This window comes from Odocoileus virginianus, chromosome 16, assembly GCF_023699985.2.
Source record: "Odocoileus virginianus isolate 20LAN1187 ecotype Illinois chromosome 16, Ovbor_1.2, whole genome shotgun sequence".
NCBI classification, from domain to species: Eukaryota; Metazoa; Chordata; class Mammalia; order Artiodactyla; family Cervidae; genus Odocoileus; species Odocoileus virginianus.
Window position 1 is genome coordinate 44818736 of NC_069689.1, and position 20915 is coordinate 44839650.

At 48.2% G+C, this 20915-nt stretch overlaps 1 protein-coding gene across 9 annotated transcripts in view; it reads left to right on the top strand.

Moving 5' to 3' along the window:
- Positions 1-20915, top strand: part of TTC23 (tetratricopeptide repeat domain 23) — a 142874-nt gene that overhangs the window by 95869 nt on the left and 26090 nt on the right. For all 9 annotated transcript variants that reach the window (XM_020910905.2, XM_020910904.2, XM_020910903.2 and 6 more), the window contains one exon: positions 10771-10876. In XM_020910905.2, coding sequence (XP_020766564.2) covers positions 10771-10876 — 106 coding nt within the window. The remainder of the gene's footprint in view (positions 1-10770; positions 10877-20915) is intronic.

Here is a 20915-nt window from a genome sequence, read left to right on the forward strand (position 1 = left end):
ATTGTCCATTGCCTGTGCATAGAAATGCAAACTATTTTTGAGTATGTTCACTTTGCATCCTGCAATCTTTCTAAACTTGTTTATTAGCTCTAATTTGTATGTGTGTTTATGTTTTTTTGCCATGCAGTTTTCTTAGAGTAAGTTCTCAGTCTTTCCCTTTATTACATTTAGATTGACTCTGAAAAGAATCTCCCTTTATATAGGATATGGGAGAATTCACTTCTTCTTTGGCTGTGCTGGGTCTTCATTGCACTGTGAGGGCTTTTCTAGCTGTGGAGCACAGGTTTCTCTGGTTGTGGCACATAGGTTTCTCTGGTTGTGGAGCACAGGTTTCTCTGGTTGTGGAGCACAGGTTTCTCTAGTTGCGGCACACAGGTTTCTCTAGTTGGAGCACAGGTTTCTCTAGTTGTGGCACACAGGTTTCTCTAGTTGGAGCACAGGTTTCTCTAGTTGTGGCACACAGGTTTCTCTAGTTGCGGCACACAGGTTTCTCTAGTTGGAGCACAGGTTTCTCTAGTTGTGGAGCTCAGGTTTCTCTAGTTGTGGCACACAGGTTTCTCTAGTTGTGGCACACAGGTTTCTCTAGTTGCGGTGCACAGGTTTCTCTAGTTGGAGCACAGGTTTCTCTAGTTGTGGCACACAGGTTTCTCTAGTTGCGGCACACAGGTTTCTCTAGTTGCGGCACACAGGTTTCTCTAGTTGCAGTGCACAGTTTTCTCTAGTTGGAGCACAGGTTTCTCTAGTTGTGGAGCACAGGTTTCTCTAGTTGTGGAAAACAGGTTTCTCTAGTTGTGGCGCACAGGTTTCTCTAGTTGCGGCGCACAGGTTCTCTAGTTGGAGCACAGGTTTCTCTAGTTGGAGCACAGGTTTCTCTAGTTGCGGCACACAGGTTTCTCTAGTTGCAGTGCACAGGTTTCTCTAGTTGTGGAGCACAGGTTTCTCTAGTTGTGGAGCACAGGTTTCTCTAGTTGTGGAGCACAGGTTTCTCTAGTTGTGGCGCACAGGTTCTCTAGTTGGAGCACAGGTTTCTCTAGTTGTGGAGCTCAGGTTTCTCTAGTTGTGGCACACAGGTTTCTCTAGTTGCGGCACACAGGTTTCTCTAGTTGCGGCACACAGGTTTCTCTAGTTGTGGTGCACAGGTTTCTCTAGTTGTGGAGCACAGGTTTCTCTAGTTGTGGTGCACAGGTTTCTCTAGTTGTGAAGCACGGGTTTCTCTAGTTGCGGCGCACAGATTCTCTAGTTGTGGCACACAGGTTTCTCTAGTTGTGGAGCACAGGTTTCTCTAGTTGTGGAGCTCAGGCTTTAGATTGCACAGGCTCAGTAGCTGCATTTCACAAGCTTAGTTGTCCTGCAGAATGTGGGTTCTTATTCCCTGATCAGGGATTTAACCCACAACCCCTGCATTGAATGGCATATTCTTAACCACTGGACAACCAAGGTATTCCCCACTTATTTTTATAATACTTGTAAAGTTTGATAGGTGACTTTTATTGTTGTTTATTATTGAGGTTAATAAAGATTAGTGAGTGTTGAAATAAATACTTGCCTATGATCATTAAAAAGATAGCTTTATGAAGTCAAGGTAGCATTTGGATTTGAGTTGACAGATGAATAGATAAAGAAGTTGTGGTACATATATACAATGGAATATATTACTCGTCCATAAAAAGAAATGAACGTGAGTCAGTTGAACTGAGATGTATGAACCTAGAGCCTGATATACAGAGTGAATTAAGTCAGAAAGAGAAAAACAAATGTCATATATTAATGTACTTGAATGGAATCTAGAAAAAGGTACTGAAGAACCTATTTGCAGGACAGGAATAGAGATGCAGATGTGGAGAACAGACTTTGGACACAGCAGGGGAAGGAGAAGGTGGGACAAATTGAGAGAGTAGCACTGACATATTTATCCTACCACCTGTAAAGCAGAGCCGAGCGGGAAGTTGCTGTATAACACAGGGAGGCGAGCCCAGTGCTGCTGATGACCTAGAGGGTTGGGGCAGTGGTGGGGCTGGGAGGGAGGCTCAAGAAGGAGTGTGTATATATATGTATATGTATATATATGTATACACACACACACACACACACACACGGCTGATTTGCGCTGTTATATAGCAGAAACCAACACAACAGTGTAAAGCAATTATCCTCCAATTAAAAACAATAATGAAAAGATGGCATTGAATTTGAAATCAGAAAACCAGCCTCTGGTTTGGAGTCTGACACTTCTGTTTACCAGTTGTTTGATAATACAAGTCATTTAGTCTTTAAAAAAAAACAAACTATGAAAGACCCTATCCACTTCACAGAAGAGCTGGAAGATTCACAATGGAAAGTGCTTTGTGAACCATTGGGCATGTTGCCAGTATGAGCTCCTTTTATTTATTAATAGTAGTTGTTAAACATTTATCAAGACTCCCCTTTCCTTTATCGACTTTACCTAAAATACAGAAAGGTACAGTGTGGCCACAGCTTTCCAAGGGAGCCCATGCCTAGAAGCCATTTATTAATTACACACAGAGAAAGGGGGTTTTGTTATTTCCCCTCTTATTTTTTCACTCTTCACTCCTTTGGAATGAGAGAAACACCCAGGGAGAAAAGACCTTTTATTTTCTGTAGAATGTAGAAAAGTTCCGAAGTATTTTAGAACCTAGCCCATTAAAATGGAGAAGAATGAAGCCAGCCCCAAGAGCCGTCACAGAGGGACTGATGAAAGGGCTGTCGTCGGCCGGCAGGTCCTCTGCAGCAGGGTTCTGTGAGGAAACCAAGCAAATGTGGCTGCTTCTGAAGCTCTTCAAGGCAGGTTTTGGCACTGGAACCTTGTTTTCTTATCCAGGAGAAAAATTACAGGATTTCTTTTGTGTGAGCGAGAACATGGCTGTGGGTGTGTGCTTTCAAGGGGTATAAATTAACACCACACTAGCTTGGACTGCTTTTTCACATCTCTGATACTAAAATCATGTATCTCTCTTTTCAGTTTTCAGATTACATTCCGTAATCCCCAAATTAGAGAACTTTGATTTGCAAAGTATGATGAAATAGTTTATCAGTTTCTCCACCAACGGCAGAAAATCTGGGTTCAGGTTCCTGCTCTGGGTGAGTTGCTGGCCTCGGTCAGGCCTTGCTGCTGATTGACAGGTGCGCACTCGTGGCCCCTGGTAGGTGCAGACTGTTTGGTAAAGGGCAGCAGTGCTTACTGGCTCTTGGTAATTGCGCTGTACTTGCTATAAAGTGAAATTAACTTATTAGAAATAATCAGAGTGCTATTTTTAATGTTCAAAATCTCTAACAACATTAGCCTATTTTTTTAAAAAAAATTAGAAAAGAAGTGTGAGGCATGCTCAGTTGTGTCTGACTCTTTGTGACACCAGGGACTATAGCCCTCCAGCCTTCTCTGTCCTTGGGATTCTCCAGGTAAGAATACTGGAGTGGGTTGCCATTTCCTTCTCCAGGGGATCATCCTGATCCAGTGACCAAATCCCAGTCTTTTGAGTCTCCTGCATTGGCAGGTGGATTCTTTACTACTGCACCACCCGGGAAGCCACAAAATTAGAAAAGTGGCAGAATGCAATTATGGTTTCAGACATTATAAACCTTTTCTAAGAATGATGTAAATCCAGGTGTCGTACTGCTGCTTTTGGGGAAAAAACAGCTATTTTTAATTAAAATGATAATGTTTTTTAAAAAAAAAAAAAAAAAAACAAGCCATACAGAAAAATACAGAGAAATGGGCTACAAGCCATCTCAGCCTGCCCCATCCCAGAAGTGGCCAGTGGTGACACTTGTTGAGCATTTTTCCTCTGAATGTGTGCAGGTGGGCATAGATTGAGAGACAGGAGAGGGAGAAAGATAGATTGATAAACTTGACAGCATAAAAATGAAAAACTTCTCCATGACAACATACCATAAAGTTAAGAAATAAATGTCAATGAGGGGAAAATATAGAAAGAGTTTTTATAAAATCTAGATGAAAAAGACAGCTCAATAGAAATATGGGCAGAAGACAGAAAGAGACATTTTACTGAAGAGGGAATACAAGTGGCTGATAACCATCCAAAAATAATCCCCAGCCTCACTTGTTATTAAAGAAATGCAGCTTAACCAAGGAGATGCCACGGAAGTCTGGTGACACCCCATGATGGCAGGGGTGGGGAAGCACACAATGTGCACTGCCGGTAGGACTGGGAATCAGCACCACTTGGGGGAAAGCAACTGACATTCCCTCTCCAGTTTTACAGCACCCTGATCGTTTGACCCATGATTTCCCTACTGTAAACTTACCTAACAGATAGATGCGCACAAGTTTGCAAAGCAACAGGGTTCGTGACAATAGTAAAAAATTAGAAATGCCCTTAAAAGCCATTAGTAGGAAATTGATTATGAAGCTATGATCTGTCCATGGGCTGGGATTCTGTAGAGCCACTAAAGAGAATGAGATGGATGTCCGTGTTCTGACATGAAAGGTGTCCAAAGTGTATTCTTAATTTAAAAAGGCCAGATGTGAACCAGAATGTTCTTTCAGTCAATGACCAACTAAACACTACAATGTGCTGGACGCAGTGTTAGGTCTGGGACTGTGATGGAAGGTTCAGTTGTCAGAGGTCTTGCTCTTAAGAAACCGCCTAGTGAGTGAGAAAGACCTTAGTGAAGGTGAATGTAAACGTACCAACGTGAAGGCGCCACAGGGAGAGGCCCAGATGCTGCGAGAGGTCCCTGGGGTCAGGGACCTGGCCTGATGTGGGATCTGATCACGAGACACCCCGAAGGATGAGGAGAGGAGCCCCCGTGGTGAGGGCCCCGAGTGAGAGGGGGGCGAGGCCAGGCTCTGATCGTGTGTGTGTGTGTGTGTGTGTGTGTGAGCACATCAGACTTTCTGAAAAGATACCCGGGAAACTGTTCATAGTGAGTAAGCTATTAAAAATCAGGCTGAAAATGGGGAGAAGAGAAGGTGAGGCTTATAGACAATGAAGGACAGGACATTTAAACCTGTAATTGTTTATTCTTTTCTACCACTTAGGATTTTTAAAAATTATATGCAGGTATAATTTAAAAATCTAGTTAAGTTTTAAGAAGACACACACAACCAAAAGAAAAAAAAAAAACTAAGGCCCCAACATGTCTATTTTGGTGCTTACTCTTACAGAGAGTAGGGCCTGTTCTTCCCAGCCTTTTGGAGGAGCTAAAATTGACAACTGGAAAGCTGCCACAGAGCCTTTCTCTGACTATTAAAAGAAACTGGCTCAGTCCGGGGCTCTCAGAAATCAGTTTTTGAATGCCCTCTGCACCCTGTCACTCCTTGCATCTACTTTCCTGCAGGGATCCCCAGCTCCATGTCTTTTTTTAGCCAAAGCCCTCCAGTGGCCTCCACACATACCCTGTGGTATGTGTGGCCATGGAAGACCTCCCTGCTGGGCAGCGATGGGAGAGGACAGGAAGTGGCACCCTTGGACTGCAACATGGCCCTGTCTGCACAGGACAGCTCAAAGCTGAGCAAGGGATGGCCAGCTCTGGCAGAGCAGAGAGAGCTATGCGCTTTCTCAGCCGGTCAGCTGTAAAAGCAGCGGCAAGCCCGCACTCCCTGGTGACAAGTGGGCTGAGCTTCTGTTGAATTAAGGCGCAAATCTGAATCAGAGCATAAGTGGAGACCCCTGACAGAAGGCGCTGTAACGCCTGCTCCACCCTGTGTCCACTGCCTGACCCTCCAGATGCACTCTTCCGTTAGTGCTCAGAATGCCGTACGCTGGCAGCTCACTCCCGCCAGTCAGCATATTCAGTTCTGGGCTGAGTCTATGTGGCAACTGTTCTCGGACTCTTAATAGTTCTTCATTATGTTGACTTGAAAATCACCTTTCTGTGACTTCTGCCTTCTTGATGACCAGGTGTTAGATGAGCAAAACATGCAATTTGAAATCCCAGGCCCTAGTTTGAACCCCTGTTCTGTCATCAGCCAACTCTGTGACCTTCAGACAGTGGTTTATTCTCCTCGAAACTTCATTTTCCCATCCTTAAATTAGGCAGTTAGCATCACTCTCACTGGTCATTTTGAGACTAAGTGGAGCCAGTGTGCCTCAATGTTAGTTCCCTCAGGCCCTCCCCTCCCCAGCCCTCAGCTGTACTGAGAGATCCTGGCAATTACTGTTTTCCTGTCGGTGAGAGTGCTCATCTCCAGGGTAAAGAGATACGGTTTCAGTCCACGAACGTACTTTGAGCTGCTTGAGTGCTCTTCACTTTGCTGTGGGAGCGATTTCCCTCTGAGTCATGGATTCCCCTAATTATTATCAAAAGGAGAAAAAAAGAAATCTCTCTCCCTCCTCCCCAGGAATTGGAGTTCCACACTCAGAATGAACCCCGTGTTTTAAGTTGAATATTCATATGATGGTGTCTGCCTGCATAAATAGAAACATCCTTTTTACTAGTCATCAAGTTTTCTCTTCAAAAACTATCACACATTTTCCAAATCCGCGGGGACAGGCCCAGTTAGATAAGAGTCTGCCAGCCCTGGCTCTGGCTGTGTCTATTGACAGCTCATTTGGTGCTGAGGACCCGGTGGTTTCCCCAGAAACGCACAGGAGGACTGCAATGCGACAGCTGCTCTGTACCTTGCCAGGGCTTTAGGCGGTTGGTCTCATGAATGAGTTTTTTCAATTAATGACCTTGCTCCATATGGGACATTAAAGATGTTTTTGTTTTTAACCCAGGATGACATGCTAGAAGCTGGAAAGATTTAAGAATATTAAATATTCCTCCTCAGCCTCAAGATGACGGTTGATAAACAAGTAACCATAAGATATCAAAAATATCAAAGGATAGGAGGAGAGGTGCAAGCCCTGGGGTGCTTAATAAAAAACGAGGAAGCGAGAGCGTAGTCAAGCTGCAGATCCCCAGCGGGGCCAGTACCTGGGCGTCTGTATAAAGCCAGAGTAGCAAGCAGGACTCCTGTAACTTGGTTCACTCTAACATTTGTCCTCACATGCTCCAGATGTATGTAACAGGGGTATTTATATTATCTTAGCAACCAAAGCATTGCTCCAGAATTGTGAACAAAAGATTGGGTGATCTAATCACGAGCTCTGTCAACGTTCTCTGTGCCCCTCCCTCAGGAGGTCTCCTGCCCGTGCTTATCCTGTACTGTGCTTATCAAACTGTGTCACCCCAACACTCATGCTCCAAGGAGGGTCTTTCGGGGGCGGCTGGATGGAAGCAACTGGGTGGGCTTGCAGACCCTCTCCACCTGCTTCAGCAAGAGCAGCTCCACTCTTAACTGCCTTGCATGTTACAAAACCATGGACGATTCTGTTTGGACTAAAAGGCATTCTTTTGCTTTAAAATCAGAAACTTGAAAAGCAGTGGCATCATGATGTTTGAATCCTTTGTAAGTTGCTTTTCCACTCAATGATGTGTTTTTGAAATATAACCATGTTAATACACATAGACAGAGTTTAATCGTTGTATGAATAAACCACATCATATTCATTCCCCTGCTGATGGGCAATTAGATGGTTCCCCATTCTTCACCATCTCAAAATATTTCTTCAGTGGAGTTGAGGGCATTTTCCGTATAGATACTGATGGATGGTGCCCTCTAAGCTAGACCAGAAGGGAAGGGACACTGGTTGGATGGTGAGATGTGGAGAGTGGACAGAGGATGAGAAGCCACACAGATGTGATAAAGTCAGGATGCCCCACAGTCAAACAGGTTCTGTGAACTGTGGGATCCAGAGGTAGCACAGATCATGAGGGACTGGGTGGCCAAGGATGGGGAGGAAAATGAGCCTGTCAAAGCCCCGGAGGCCGAGGTGTTAGCTGGGTCATTCACTGCGTGTGTTAGTTTGCTCTGTCAGCTCCACCCTGCACCCCTCTCTGTGCCCACTAAGCATCGTGTCTGTGGGCCGGTTGTCCTCTGCCGGGGAGACATGCAGCCTTGACCTTGGAGGGAGAGAGCACAGTGCAGGTGGCCTTCATCTACCGAAGGCCACGGCTCCCTCCCCCATAACTCACCTCTCCAGTCCCAGCAGAGGCTCCCTCCCTTGCTTCCCCTCTGATGGTGAAACAGCCTGTTTGGGGCCCTCTACTCTCTTCCTTAGGTTTCCTCCATGCAAAGCGTCACTTTATTGTCTTCTTTCCCTTATTCATCTGTTAAACTGAACTATCCCTTTCTTGCCCAATAGCTGCAGGCCTATCTTATGGAGGTCACTGAAAATGATGACAGGAGGAAGGGTCGCGAGGAAGGTAGTGAGCCAGAACCCTAGTGGGGGCGGTGTCTGAGTTTAGGTAAAATCAAGCTGCCCCACATTCTTCTTGTTCATCTGTAAGCGCCTTTAAAACCAAAAGCTCTGCCTAATTTTTGTGTGAATTCCTAGTGTTTGAGTAATATGTGGCATGCAAAAAGCATTTTATAATTAAGATGAATTGAATTGAATATGACGGAATTAAATTAAGCTGAATTGTTCTGAATAAATGAGATACTAACGTGGCACGTTTTAAATACCATGGGTTCCCTTCTCCACTGCCCTCGCCCCCTACTCCAGCATATGGCTTTTAGAAGCTTCATGAACGTCAAATAACAGATTAGATCAGACACTGAGTTTCTGAAGTAAATAATGAATACTAAATGTTCGCTTATGTTAGCATCTTATACAGAAAAACATTGAAGTTATGAAGATTTTGTGATACATTCAGACCCCTGTTAAGATTTCAGGATCCACTTTGTTACTGTGAAAATTTTTGCTCATGGAAAACTTTGCATCCTGTTTCCAAGACAAAAAAGCAGCTTAGCTCTCAGAACATGTTAATTATTCATTTGAAAGTAATTTTGATAGACTCACATCTTTTGCATTGACTTGAATTATAATACCGAGTAGAAACAAAATATGAAATCTCTTTGAATTCAAATTTGAGCTGTAGTCAATCTAAAATACTGTGTGTAAAAGGTCTTTGTAACAATATGAGTTAAATCTCTTCTGGCATCAGACGGTGCTCTCCTCACCCTCTGGATTGTAGAGATAGTAAACGCAGGGAAAAGACAAAGTAAACATGATCTATTAATATTTGCATTGGGGGCAGGGCAAGCTTTTTCTCTTGTTTTTTTTTATTTCCTGAGCACTGAACATTTGATTCCTCACTGTATCCCTCTGGCTCCAATTTGAAAAGCATTTCCAGTCAGAACTTCAGGCCAACTTGAGGATAATGACTAATTATGGTTTGCCAAAATCACACGTTCAGTTTATTTATATCCTGTAATTTTAAAAGTCATTTTAAAACAAAAGCTATTGTTAGTATTTACAAATATGAAATTCTGATTCTTCTAACACAGCAATAAAAGTTATTACCAAGAATCTTGATTTGGAGTAGCCTCCTCATAAGAAGTCTAGATCTAGTAACTTAGTAGGTTTTAACATACAACAAATGAGATGACAGTCTAGAGTCTACCCTGATTATCATCTCAGAAATGCATTTAGCTGGTAGTCAGAGAAGCAAGTCTCTGGCTTTGCTGTCTCACTGCTGTCTCTGGACTCGAGGATTCTAGTGCTCTGGCTTTATGTAGTCTAAGATTTAGGCTGTACTTTAATCCTCTTCCATTTGTGGTATCAATTTGAATATTTTTGACAATTTGTATTATCCTCATTTTATAGATGAAAAAACTGAGGTTGCTGAGGGGGTGATTTGCCCAAGATATTTCACAGCTAATAAAGCATGGAGATAAGACTCAGACCTTGATACTCTGCCTTCAGATTTGCTGTTTCTACTGTGTTATGAATGCTGACATCCCTCCTGGCTGGTGCACACTGCCCTGAGCACCCTGACTCCTTCAGCTTCCAGGAGCTATGAATGTTTCATGGGATTATTTACTTGTTTGTTTGCTTAATGTCTTTTTATTTGAAGGGGTGCATTTTGTATTTTATTTGAAAGGATTTTATTATTTTATGCTCATAATATCATGTGTGCGTGTGTGCTAAGTCACTTCAGTCATGTTCGATTCTTTGCAACCCTAGGACTGTAGCCAGCCAGGTTCCTCCATATATGGGATTCTCCAGGCAAGACTACCGGAGTGGGTTGCCATGCCCTCCTCTAGGGGATCTTCCCGACCCAGGGATTGAATCCGAGTCTCTTATGTCTCTGCATTGGCAGGCGGGTTCTTTACCACTTGCGCCACCCGAGAGCCCCATAATATCATCAAGTGGTTCTTTTCCATTAGAGAATTTTTAAATGGGCTTCGTCTCAAGGAACTGAGCTGTTTACTGTGCTCGGGCAATTCCCATGGCCGGTTCGCTGAGGATATAGTCGAATGGGCTTGGCAGACCAAGTGTGGGTTTGGGGTCAGGGTTTCAGTGGGTGAGGCTGCTGACACTGGGGGTGAGTCCCCCTCTCTGGACTGGCCAGTGGGTAGGGGACTGTGCTTGCCCACTTCGCTGCAGCACTGGCACTTTTTAATTCATCTCCTTCCTTCTGGGAACCAACCCCCACTCCTTCTACTGACAATGCACTCATGGGAGGATAGACTTTTAAATGATTTACTTAGAAATAAATCCTGGCCACAGCATCAAGCCATCTGGACTCAGCGTCCAGGGCTTGGTACATTCTCTCTCCACTGCACGATGCTTTTAAAACCCAACTCCCCCCAGAGTTGATTGTGCTTCCACATAAATTATATTGTTTAGGTTGCTGGAAGTTTCCTTGGCTTTCTGCTTATCGCTGCAAGAACAGTTTGTTCCCTGCTGCTGCTGCCAAGCATGTAAGCAAACATGTTTCTTCTTTTCGTGATGACAGGCGCATCTCATTGTCCTGAGAGGAACCCCCTCTCGAGAGGAGGCAGCCGCGTCCGCACACGCCGTCGCCTGTGCCGCTGTCGCTTCCGGGAGGCCTGAGCACCACGGTGAGAGAAGCACGAGCCTTCCCCGGGGGCAGAGCGGACTGCTCCCTCCTGGCCATGTACATCGGGGTCGTGGGCTCGCTGCCTTTTGCATGGGTGAATGGGCAGAGGGAGCGGTGATGGTCGCTTCAGAGAGCCTTCTTGGTTAGGTCCACCAGAGCCCTTTGGTTTCTAGCCCTTTTCAGCCTTCTTCGAGACTTGTACTCTCAAACACAGCAAATCAAAACGTAGCTCTCAGAGCCCCAGAGAGGTCATGCTGGGCTTGCAGGGCAGCCTCCTGGGCTTTCGAAGGTGATCTATTTTTAAAGATTGTTGTGCAGCTACTGTGGCAACAGACCTGGCCTGTTGAAACGCCGGCCTTCAGACTCTTCCAGGGCTGAGCTTTCAATCAGGATAAACTTACACGTCTTCAGGATTCCAAAAGGAAGTTGCCACTTATGAGTCATATAGTTTTTCTTAGCCCCACATAATAGGTAGAGCAGTAAGCTTGGGAGATTTTAATCTTCCATCCCGGGCTCTGAGCATACAGTATGCCTCTATTGATGAAGAACATACTATCCTAATGACTTTTTCTTGTTGTTGGCCAGAAAATTCAGAAACAAGAGTATGATTCATAAAGAAGACCTGAGGTGTATTCCAAGATGTCAGATAAAAATACTTATCCATTGTAGGAAAATAAGGTCCAGTGTGGCATCAAGCTGGAAGTCAACATTTGGAAGGCTTGAGGCTGAGGTTCTGGGAGCAGGCGCTGGCTAAGATGAGAAGGCTGGTTGTGTGGGGGAGCGGGGGATGGGGCGGGGCAGCTGAAGGGGGCGCCTTGGGAGCAGACTGGTCTGCAGAGCTCCCTGGACCGGGCAGGGGCTCCTCTTCTGGGAGGAGCTGAGGAAGGGGGTCTATCTGTCCATCCCCCCTTGCTGCTGCTGCTGCTGCTAAGTCACTTCAGTTGTGTCCGACTCTGTGCGACCCCATAGACGGCAGCCCACCAGGCTCCCCCATCCCTGGGATTATCCAGGCAAGAACACTGGAGTGGGTTGCCATTTCCTTCTCCAATGCATGAAAGTGAAAAGTGAAAGTGAAGTCGTTCAGTCGTGTCCGACTCTTAGCGACCCCATGGACGGCAGCCTACCAGACTCCTCCATCCATGGGATTTTCCAGGCAAGAGTACTGGAGTGGGGCCATCCGACCTTAACGGTCCCTCATTCTGGTCTCCAGGAGCTTTGCGCACCTTTTCAGAGCTGGAGGATAGGGAAGGCAGACGCCCTTTCTCATTCTAGCTCCCTAGAGCACTCCACACCTCAACCAACTTCCAAACCTGCAGAGAGCCAATATTTTCACCAACCTGTTGGTGGCTAACCTTCCTTTAATAGGCAAGAGAACCTTCCATGCCACAAGTATTAATAGGATACTTAAAATGCAAACAGGATGGAAACCCCTACATTAGCAGGGGTCACAAACCTGCATGTCCATAGGGAGCAGGTAAGCAATCCGAGTGAAGCGGATGGACCTTAGAAACCAGTAGCAGCAGCAGCAGCACAATTATGATTGGCAGCTAACCCTTGGCTGTAATCTGAGAGATGCAATAGGGAGTGGTGAGGGCTGTGACCAGCTGGAGAAGCCTGTCCCCCGTCCAAAGCAAGCAACTGCTGTTCAGCTCTAGCCCATCACTGTCACGTGGAAGGCAGGCTTGTATCGGCAGGTCTGCTTTTTCACGAGAAGGCAGAAATCTGAAGTTTTATGTGAAATCAATGCATGGTTGATGGTAACTAAGTCAAATATGTTTCAGGCTCTGAAGGAGGCAAAACAAGTGTGGAGGGCTAGATCCCTAACTTCTGACCTGGGAGCATGACATATATTTTTTTCTAAGTTTTCCAGTCTAAATATGGTGTTGATATAGCCTCCCCTGTAAGTCAAGAATGCTACTAATACCTACTTGATGCAGATAATTAGGTCTATGAAAATTTAATGACCTCACTTAGTAATAATAGCTAATTCTTACATAGTATGTATTGTCACGGTTCTAACTGAGCTAACAAAGGTAACTTACCACAGCTCTGTGAGGTTGGTACAAGTCCTCAGGTCTCAGATGGAGAAACTGAGGCATGCAGGCTTAGGTAATTTCCCAAGAGCCATAGCCAGGGGTTGTAGACTTGAACCCAGCCTCTTGACCTCCCTGCTGTGTAACAGGGACTGGCACTGCACATGCCTTTTCCCTCCTTCCCCCCTGCGCCCCGCACTTACACCTGCCAAAGAGTGTGTGGCTCTGGGAGGGAGAGGACGCGGAAAGAGGGAAGGCAGCCCAAGGAGGCCCGCCCAGGAGCCCACACAGGTCTCAGCCCCGCTTCTGCCCTGAGGCTCTTGGGCGGCTCAGACCACATGGTGAGCGGCCCCAGGAAGCCGGCTCGCCCCTCAGTGTCTGAGATATCGGAGGAGGGTGAGTAGGGAAGGAGAGAGGCAAATTTGCCCAGGAGTGGGGAGCTGGACAGTCGCAGCTGGCTTTGCAGGTTAGAGAGGGGGCTGCTTCTGCCTGAGGCCTGGAGCGGTGGCTGCTTGAAACACTGACCCACGGAGCCCCCAGGAGCCTGGAGCCAGCGGGAATCTCAGCAGCATCATCTTAACAGTGATGACAGCGGTGGTACCAAGCGTCGTTGGATGCAGGTGCTGGCGCTCTCACCAACATGCCCGTCTCATCCTAACAAGCCTTGGAGGCGGGACACGACCTCCCATTTCACAGAGAAGATGACCCAGCCAGCTCTCCACACCACAGCCCCGTCCACTCTCTCCTCACGGCTTTACCCAAGAAGGACGAAGCCCCAGTCCATCCGAGGAGACTCCTTTCTCAGATGCGGCCTCCACTGGTCAGAGGACATGAGAAATGTCTATGACTTGACACTGGCAGAAAGCGTTTACTTGAAAGCAAGGAGGAGGCCGGGCAGAGATGCTGTTGGATCAGAACAGCTGCCATGCAACAGCAGGAAGCCCCGGGGCTGGGGCAGAGAGAAGCCCGGCCCTCGCCCCCAAGGCCTCAGACCTCAAACCCAAAATAGGTGCATCAGAAGAACCAAAGCAGAGACCCAGCAGCTCATTTCTACTGTGTTAACAGGCTCGAGAATGCTGCCAGGGGAACCTGTGTTTCCTTGACGGAGAGCACGGGGAAGACTGGGGAAGACGACCTGGCGGGCTGCTGCTCAGACCATTTGTCCCAGTCTTACCCACACGTGCCTAAGCTCGGCCTGGGCCCAGAGGGGCCGTGTTAACACGTGTGGGCTCAGCATCCCCCCAAAACAGGAGTGAGTGGGGTCCCCCCTTCTAGCCAGGAGCCACAGGGGCAGTGGCTAGGTGCCTCCCACCGCCTTTCAGGGTGCCTGGGTTTCATTTCTCTGCTGTCCCCTAACACAGCAGACGTGGTGATGAGGAACCCACCCAGGGCTGAGGCTCTCCAGGCCTCTGCTACCTCCAGCAAGGGGAAAGGAAAGGAGAGAATTTGGAAGTGATCTTTGACAGCTAAGCAAAGGCCCGGCCTCCCCATCCAGCTCTCACCCAGGCAGGCCTCTCTGGCCTGGACTTTGGTCACTTGTGGTTCGGAAGTCTCTGGGAGCAAATCCATACTTTCCACTGAGCACCGAGGATCTCAGCTCTACTCTCCTATGCGGAAACTTGTCTGTGCCAAGTACAGTTTGTTTGTTTGTTTTTAAAAGCATCGTTAATGGGGGGAAATTTCTCATTTGGGGATTCTCCATAGCCTGCTTGCTGAATGCCCATTGAAGGCATTGCCCTCCAATAGACAAAACGTCACTGGTCAAGAAGCCAGTGTGTTTCTGGCTCCACACTCAAATGAATCCCTTTGCTCTGTGCCTTCCCGCATTCCTTATGCAGACAAAACTGCCCTAGAAGTCACGGAGGATTGTCATTGCATAAGGCTCCCAATTCAGGCTAGCGAAATGTCACTAACCTGAGCCTGGCCAGCTTCCCAGAGCAGCCATAGACAAACTTGGTGTTAACAGTTCTCCCAGCCCTGCTGAGCGTCAGGGCATTGGCCTTGTGTTTATAACTCTTCTCCTAAAGGACATTAAAATGAAATGGGCTGAAGCCAAGTACATTTTAGTGTAAACCTTTAAGAGGCAGAGCCCGCTGAGCTCGGGTGGCCTTGTTTGGAAGTGGCCCCATGTGGGGCCTGGGCCTGGGAGCTCTGTTGGTTTCAGAGACAACAGGAGAGGACGGGCTATGCCCCTGCCTACCTTGGGGAGGGGGTGGGATCCCCAGTTCTCAGCTCTGTGGACAGACTCACAGGCATGTCTCCCCAGCCCTCTCTCATCCTGACATCTCCCCTCGTCTTATACAGTAGTCAGGAAATATGTGGGTATCTAAAGGTGGGCTCTGCATCTCCGTGAAGTCCCCTAGCTTTTATCCTCCATGGTCACCCCTTTGCTCAACTCTTTCTCCTGTGGCCTGGTTCTTAGCGTTGCCCATGCCAGGCCCTGTCCCACCTGAGGCCCACTCCCTACTCATGGGTTACCGGTGCTGCTTGAGCCCCGTGTGTCTCAGAGGGACTGGGAGTCAGGCCGTCTCTGGCACACACACACCCAGCTCCAACGGGCTCCCAGCCAGTAATGTGGCCGCCAGGGAGCAGCCGTGGCCAGCGGCCTTCCCCTACATGTGGCTGTACTTGGCGGGCCCTGCTGCCTCCGTCTCCCACCTCCAACCTGAGGCCCCGACAGCTGCTGGCCACACCCCCTTCCTCCTCAGTCTTCCCACCGCCCCCTGCAAGCCCTGTGCACTCTCAGAGACCCCCCCGCAGCTCCTCCCCAGGGCCCACCTCTCAGTGCAGAACGCCTAGCCTGGCTGAGCCTGGCACCCGAGCGCCCTAAGCAGGTGTCAGCGTCCAGCCTGCTCTGCGCCCTGCAGGCCAGGTGGGGAAGGGAGGGGGCAGAGAGAGCAGTGGGTGTGGCCAGAGGAGAAAAGGGGCTAGGAGGACCCCCTCTCAGAAACCTCTGGAAGGCACCCTAGGGCACAGCCCGTCTAGAGGACCGGGGCCTAGACAGAGGCCAGGCGCTGCCCACCTGAGCACACTCCAGATCAGACAGGGCGTGGCTCTGCGGGTGCTCTGTCCTCAGAGGTCCAGGGAGCTCGGGAGCCCAAAGGTGGGGCACGTGCAGGCTGCGGGGGTGGCAGCTCTTGAGGCTGGCAGAGAAGTAGAAGGTGGCCTTCTGCACCCTGAGCCTGTGCTATTGGTCTCTCTTCACCGAGGTACAGCCTGTGGCAGAACTGAAACCTCATCGAGCTTTGCTTGCAAACTGCATTTCATCTGTGTGCCTGAGAACAAAGCCCGCAGCTTTCTCCCTCTCCTCGGGAGGATGAAACACTCTCTGATAACCACTTCTATGAGGCGCGAGTGTTTCACTTAGTACTAGCTAATAAGTTATGTCCACAGCTTCTTGGAAAAGCTTAAGTTATCAATACTCTGACTTGACTTTGAAACATATTATTAGGGCTGCTTATGGAAATCACATATAGTTTACCAAGACAAGCCACTCCGGCAACAGGCCTGAGGCTACTGGACCCCGGATGACGACTGGGTGGCCCCAAGCGGTGCTGGAGGAGGACGGTCCTGGCCCACTTCTGATGGTGAGGACTTTGAGGCTGGCATCCTCGTGGTGACTGAGCCCTGCCAGGACCTGTGGGCCCCAGGCACTGTGAGACCAGCTGCCTCCACCTTGGTCACCTCACTCTGCTGACGCAAGCCCACCCCCGAGATGGCTGTGGATTTCCAGGGGCCGTTCGGCTCAGCGCCAGCAGGTCTGAGGCATCTCCCAGATGCCGGGGACAATGTTCCTCTTGAAGGTGATCTTTCGGTGTGGAGAAAGCCTGTCTTGGGCTTCGTCTGTCCTCAGAAAACCCCATGCCCCCCACCCCGAGGCTGCTGGTTGGTCTCAGGGCAGCTGCCTGCACAGGGCCTCCGGCAGCTCCCAGCAGGGTCTAGATGGGTTCAGTCTGTTTGTCTGCTGGGTATTGGCACTCCTCTGGGCTAACAGCAGGCTAAGATTTGAGACTTTCCATTTTCAAATTCCCTGGGGCCCTTCAAGCTTTTGCAGTTAGTGCAAAGTACAATTTCCCAAGACTATTACAAAGGATAATTGTCACATTGTATACCCAGGCCTCTCTCATAGTGAAAGCTGTCCTCACTGTTCCAAAGCTTGCCTTTGGACAGCCTCAAGAAAATGAGCCCAGGGCTACCAAAATTTATTTTAATTAAAAACCTCCTGACCTCTAGGGTGCCAAATCATAACCCCACTTTCCTCCTGCTCTTTGAATGGAGCCCTGGTTTTTTACGCCCTTGTATGCACACGCAGGTGGAACAATCTGAAGGGGCCTCTGGGAGACACTAAGCCAGCCTGCCCACTGGGCCACACTTGCCCCTCACCCTAACTTGCAGACAGCCCCAGTGTTCTGCAGGAGTGAAAATGGGAGAAGTCCGTGGCCTTGGAACACCTGTGCCACTGGAGCTCAGATTTATAAAGCTAAGTCATGGCCTGTGCTTTAGAAAGTGACCTCATCCCTTGCTGAGGCCACCTGGCATCAGGTTGCCGAGGATTCTAGAAGAGGTTTTTAAGCTTAGCAATGGCCATGTGTATGAATGCTGAAACTGCTGGCTCCTTGTGAACCCACACCCAGCATCAGGCACAAGGCCTGTGCCAGGAAGGGGCATCCCGCCCCAGGGGCTGTGACCTGTCCCTCTGGCAACGCCACTGTCGCTTGCGCCAGAAGGACCTCCAAGGGGATGCCCACTCCTGGGAGAACCAGCTCTGCTTCTCAGGGAGTCAGTCCCTAGGGGTAGTAGGGCACATTTTCTCTCCCCTCAGAGACTAATCATGGTGTTCATGGTTTAGGAAGCTAATTTGGGGGATGGGGGAAAATAAGTCAGGGTTTTGCAGCAAAGGAGCTCTCCTATATCCCAGGTAAAAATAAAAGTAGTTTCAAATTTACAGAAACAGGGAAGGCGCCCGCAGTGTGTGCCCTGGACTTTCTACTCTTCCCGAGTCCTAGACTATTCTCAGTGCAGCGTCCTGACAGCATGCCCAACTTGTGGTCAACTTGTACGTGACAACAGGTGTCAGAGAACCCTCTCCTTGGCCCTGCCTCTGCTGACTAGAGACTCCCAGGAACAGAATTAGGAGAACATGGACCTGTTGAGGAGCCGAGGACTCTGAAATGGGGGAAGAGAAGCAGCAATTTTAGGAGCTGACGCCCGAGGGCAGATTCTCGGGCAGGGCTGGTCTCTGATGCCTCATGGCAAACCCAGCTTTCTTCCACTTCAGTAGCTATTCTGGCCTTGGTTTGAGTAATAAATTCCTTCATTCCCCACAATCCCTTCCTTCCTCCTTCACTTCCAGTCCCTCTTCCAGAGATCCAACGGTGCTAACGAGCGTTCTCTTTGGAAAGTGTGACTGGGCCTCCCTGAGTTAGAGCCTGTGAGCTGTTTGCGCAGCAGTGTGACTTAGGTCCGTCAGCGTCCTTCCTCCCAGAGCCCTGTGAGATCAGCCACACAAGGGAGGGGACACGCGGCACTCAGGCCTGGGCCCAGCCCAGATGCGGCGGTTTTGTGGGGGCGATGGGTCAGCGTGCGACTGCCAGGGACAGGAGCACTAAGAGGTGGGAGGACTTTTTGAGGGGCTGGAAAGTGAGAAGGCACAGCTATGTCCACCCATGTCTGGAAGACCAGCTCCTCACCCAGGAAGGGAAGGGAACACTCCCCATCCCTTTTGACCGCTTCCTTTTTCTGAGCCTGGCACCACTTCTGCAAAAGCCGGGGTCAGAAACTCAGTTCTTACCCTTTTGTTCCTGCCTCCTTCCCATGCCCTTTACATCTGCTCATCTTTCGAGTGAGGGTTCATCTCGGGGAAACAAGGCTGAGACTCAGAAAAACCTCTCCTCTTCAAGAATGGCTCAGTTACAGTCTCTGGTTAATTTCCAGTTAAACAGAAACTAAAATATTAACAGTACTCCATTCTTGAGTAGACTTGTTAATTTTTAGACATGGAACATACATCTCTGTAATGCTTTTACAATCAACAATATAAATGCCACATCATCTCCACATTTGCTGTCATCAGATTATCAAAGTAACCAAAATAGATACTTAGTTTGAACATTTAATCTGTAATATATTCTCCCAAGAGTCAACAAAGACTAAAGTGATGTAACATTTTTCATATACAGTAGTAAAATTTTCTTCTACCAAGAAAAGAATTTGAGAACTACTTTAGAAATCCATCTGCTGGTTTGGCAGTGGACAGACCCCCAGTGAGAGAGTGGAGCCGGGACCCCAGCTTACTAGACTTCTGTCGTGTTTCAAAGCCTGGGGCCAGCTGACCTCCCTGACAGGCAGCACCCCCCCAGCCCAATTCTCACTTCTCTCCGACAGCCGCATAGATCTTCAGCAGAGAAGATCTTGCAGATAAGTGACGCTTGCCTGTTTTCAGACCTGAGTTCTCTTTAGGCTGCCTGGATTGGATAGACACGTCTCCCAGCTGTCTGATTCTCTCCTTTCCACAACAGATCGCTTGGGAGGTACTTGAATCATTTCCGGGAACCTACATTTCTCATTGTGAATTTCAGAGCTGTTCTCAGCTTCTCGAGTTGTATGGAGCCATTTATGTGCATGCTTCAGGCCTTTGGACCACTCTGTCTGTTTTCATAGCAGTGTTCTGTCCTCTCCATGTCCATCCCTGCTCCCAGTGGCCCCGCTGGTTAGCCTAGCATAGCCCATAGCCACAAACTGTCCCTGAAACTAAAAATGTCTACATTTCCTGAGCACTGGCTAGGTGTCAGGCATGTCATCAGTTATTTGTGGGCATTAACCCATCTACTCCTTACAGCCACCCTATAACAGAGGCGCTGGCACAAAAGCCCCTCTCTGACATGAGAAACCGGAGGCCAAGCTTGGGAGGCGCAGAGCCGGCCGGCGGCAGGGCTGGGACTGAGGGCAGGCAGCACCTGACCCCTGGGGCCCGCCCTCCTTCCCACCTGCTTCTCCACCTCCCGGAACAAGCACCTCCTGCACAGGCTTGCCCCATCCGTCCATCTCTGTGAATTCTGGAGCAGTGTGTTTGTGGTTCCTCTTTGGAAGTACTGTTGTTCACATCAGAATATGAGAAAAATTAATCCATGGGCCCACTCTCTGCAAAAATATTAAAATAGACAATACACTGTCCTGTCTAATCAAGAAAATGGGGAGAAAGCACAGAAACAAAATTAGAGGTGATAAAGGGAAAATAAACACAGAGGAAGCCTGAAGAAGCTAGAAATAACATTTTACCTTTGTGCTCATGTGTATTTGTGCTACACAGTTCATAGTTTATACTAGATTTCCAAATGGAAATGTCAAGTATACCTTGTGTGTATGGGTCATAATCTGCCTCAACTGTGTGCTCGTCATGTGAATCCATAAGGTTGTCTCCAGCAGGCACTTCGGTTGTGGTGGTGGGGGGTGGTCCCATGTTCCTCAGGGACACTCACATTTTCCTCTGCTAGAGCAGGAGTCAGCAAACTTCGGCCCAGGGGCCAAATTGAGCTCCCCGCCCCTTTTTCTAAACAGTTTTCTTGGCACACAGCCAGGCTGCTTTATTCACATATCATCTCTGGCTGCTTTTGTGCTATAAGTCTTTGGTCCACAAAGCCTAAAATAGTTACCATCCGGTCCTTTATAGAATAAGTTTGTGACCCCTGTGCTGGAGTCCTATAGTTTTTCTACTTTCAGACTAGATTCTACTTTACAGAGTGTCTTTTTTAAATATTCTTTTCTATTATGACATCACAATATCATGAAGGAATATTGAATATACCCTGTGATAAACTCTGTGCTATACAGCAGGACCTTGTTGCTTACCCACTCTGCATATAATAGTTTGCATCTGCTAATCCCACACTAGCTGTCCTTCCCTCCCCTGCCCCCACCCGGGCAACCACAAGTCGTCCTCTGCATCTGTGACTCCGTTTCTGATTCATAGGCAGGTTCATTTGTGTCGTATTTCAGATCCCACACACA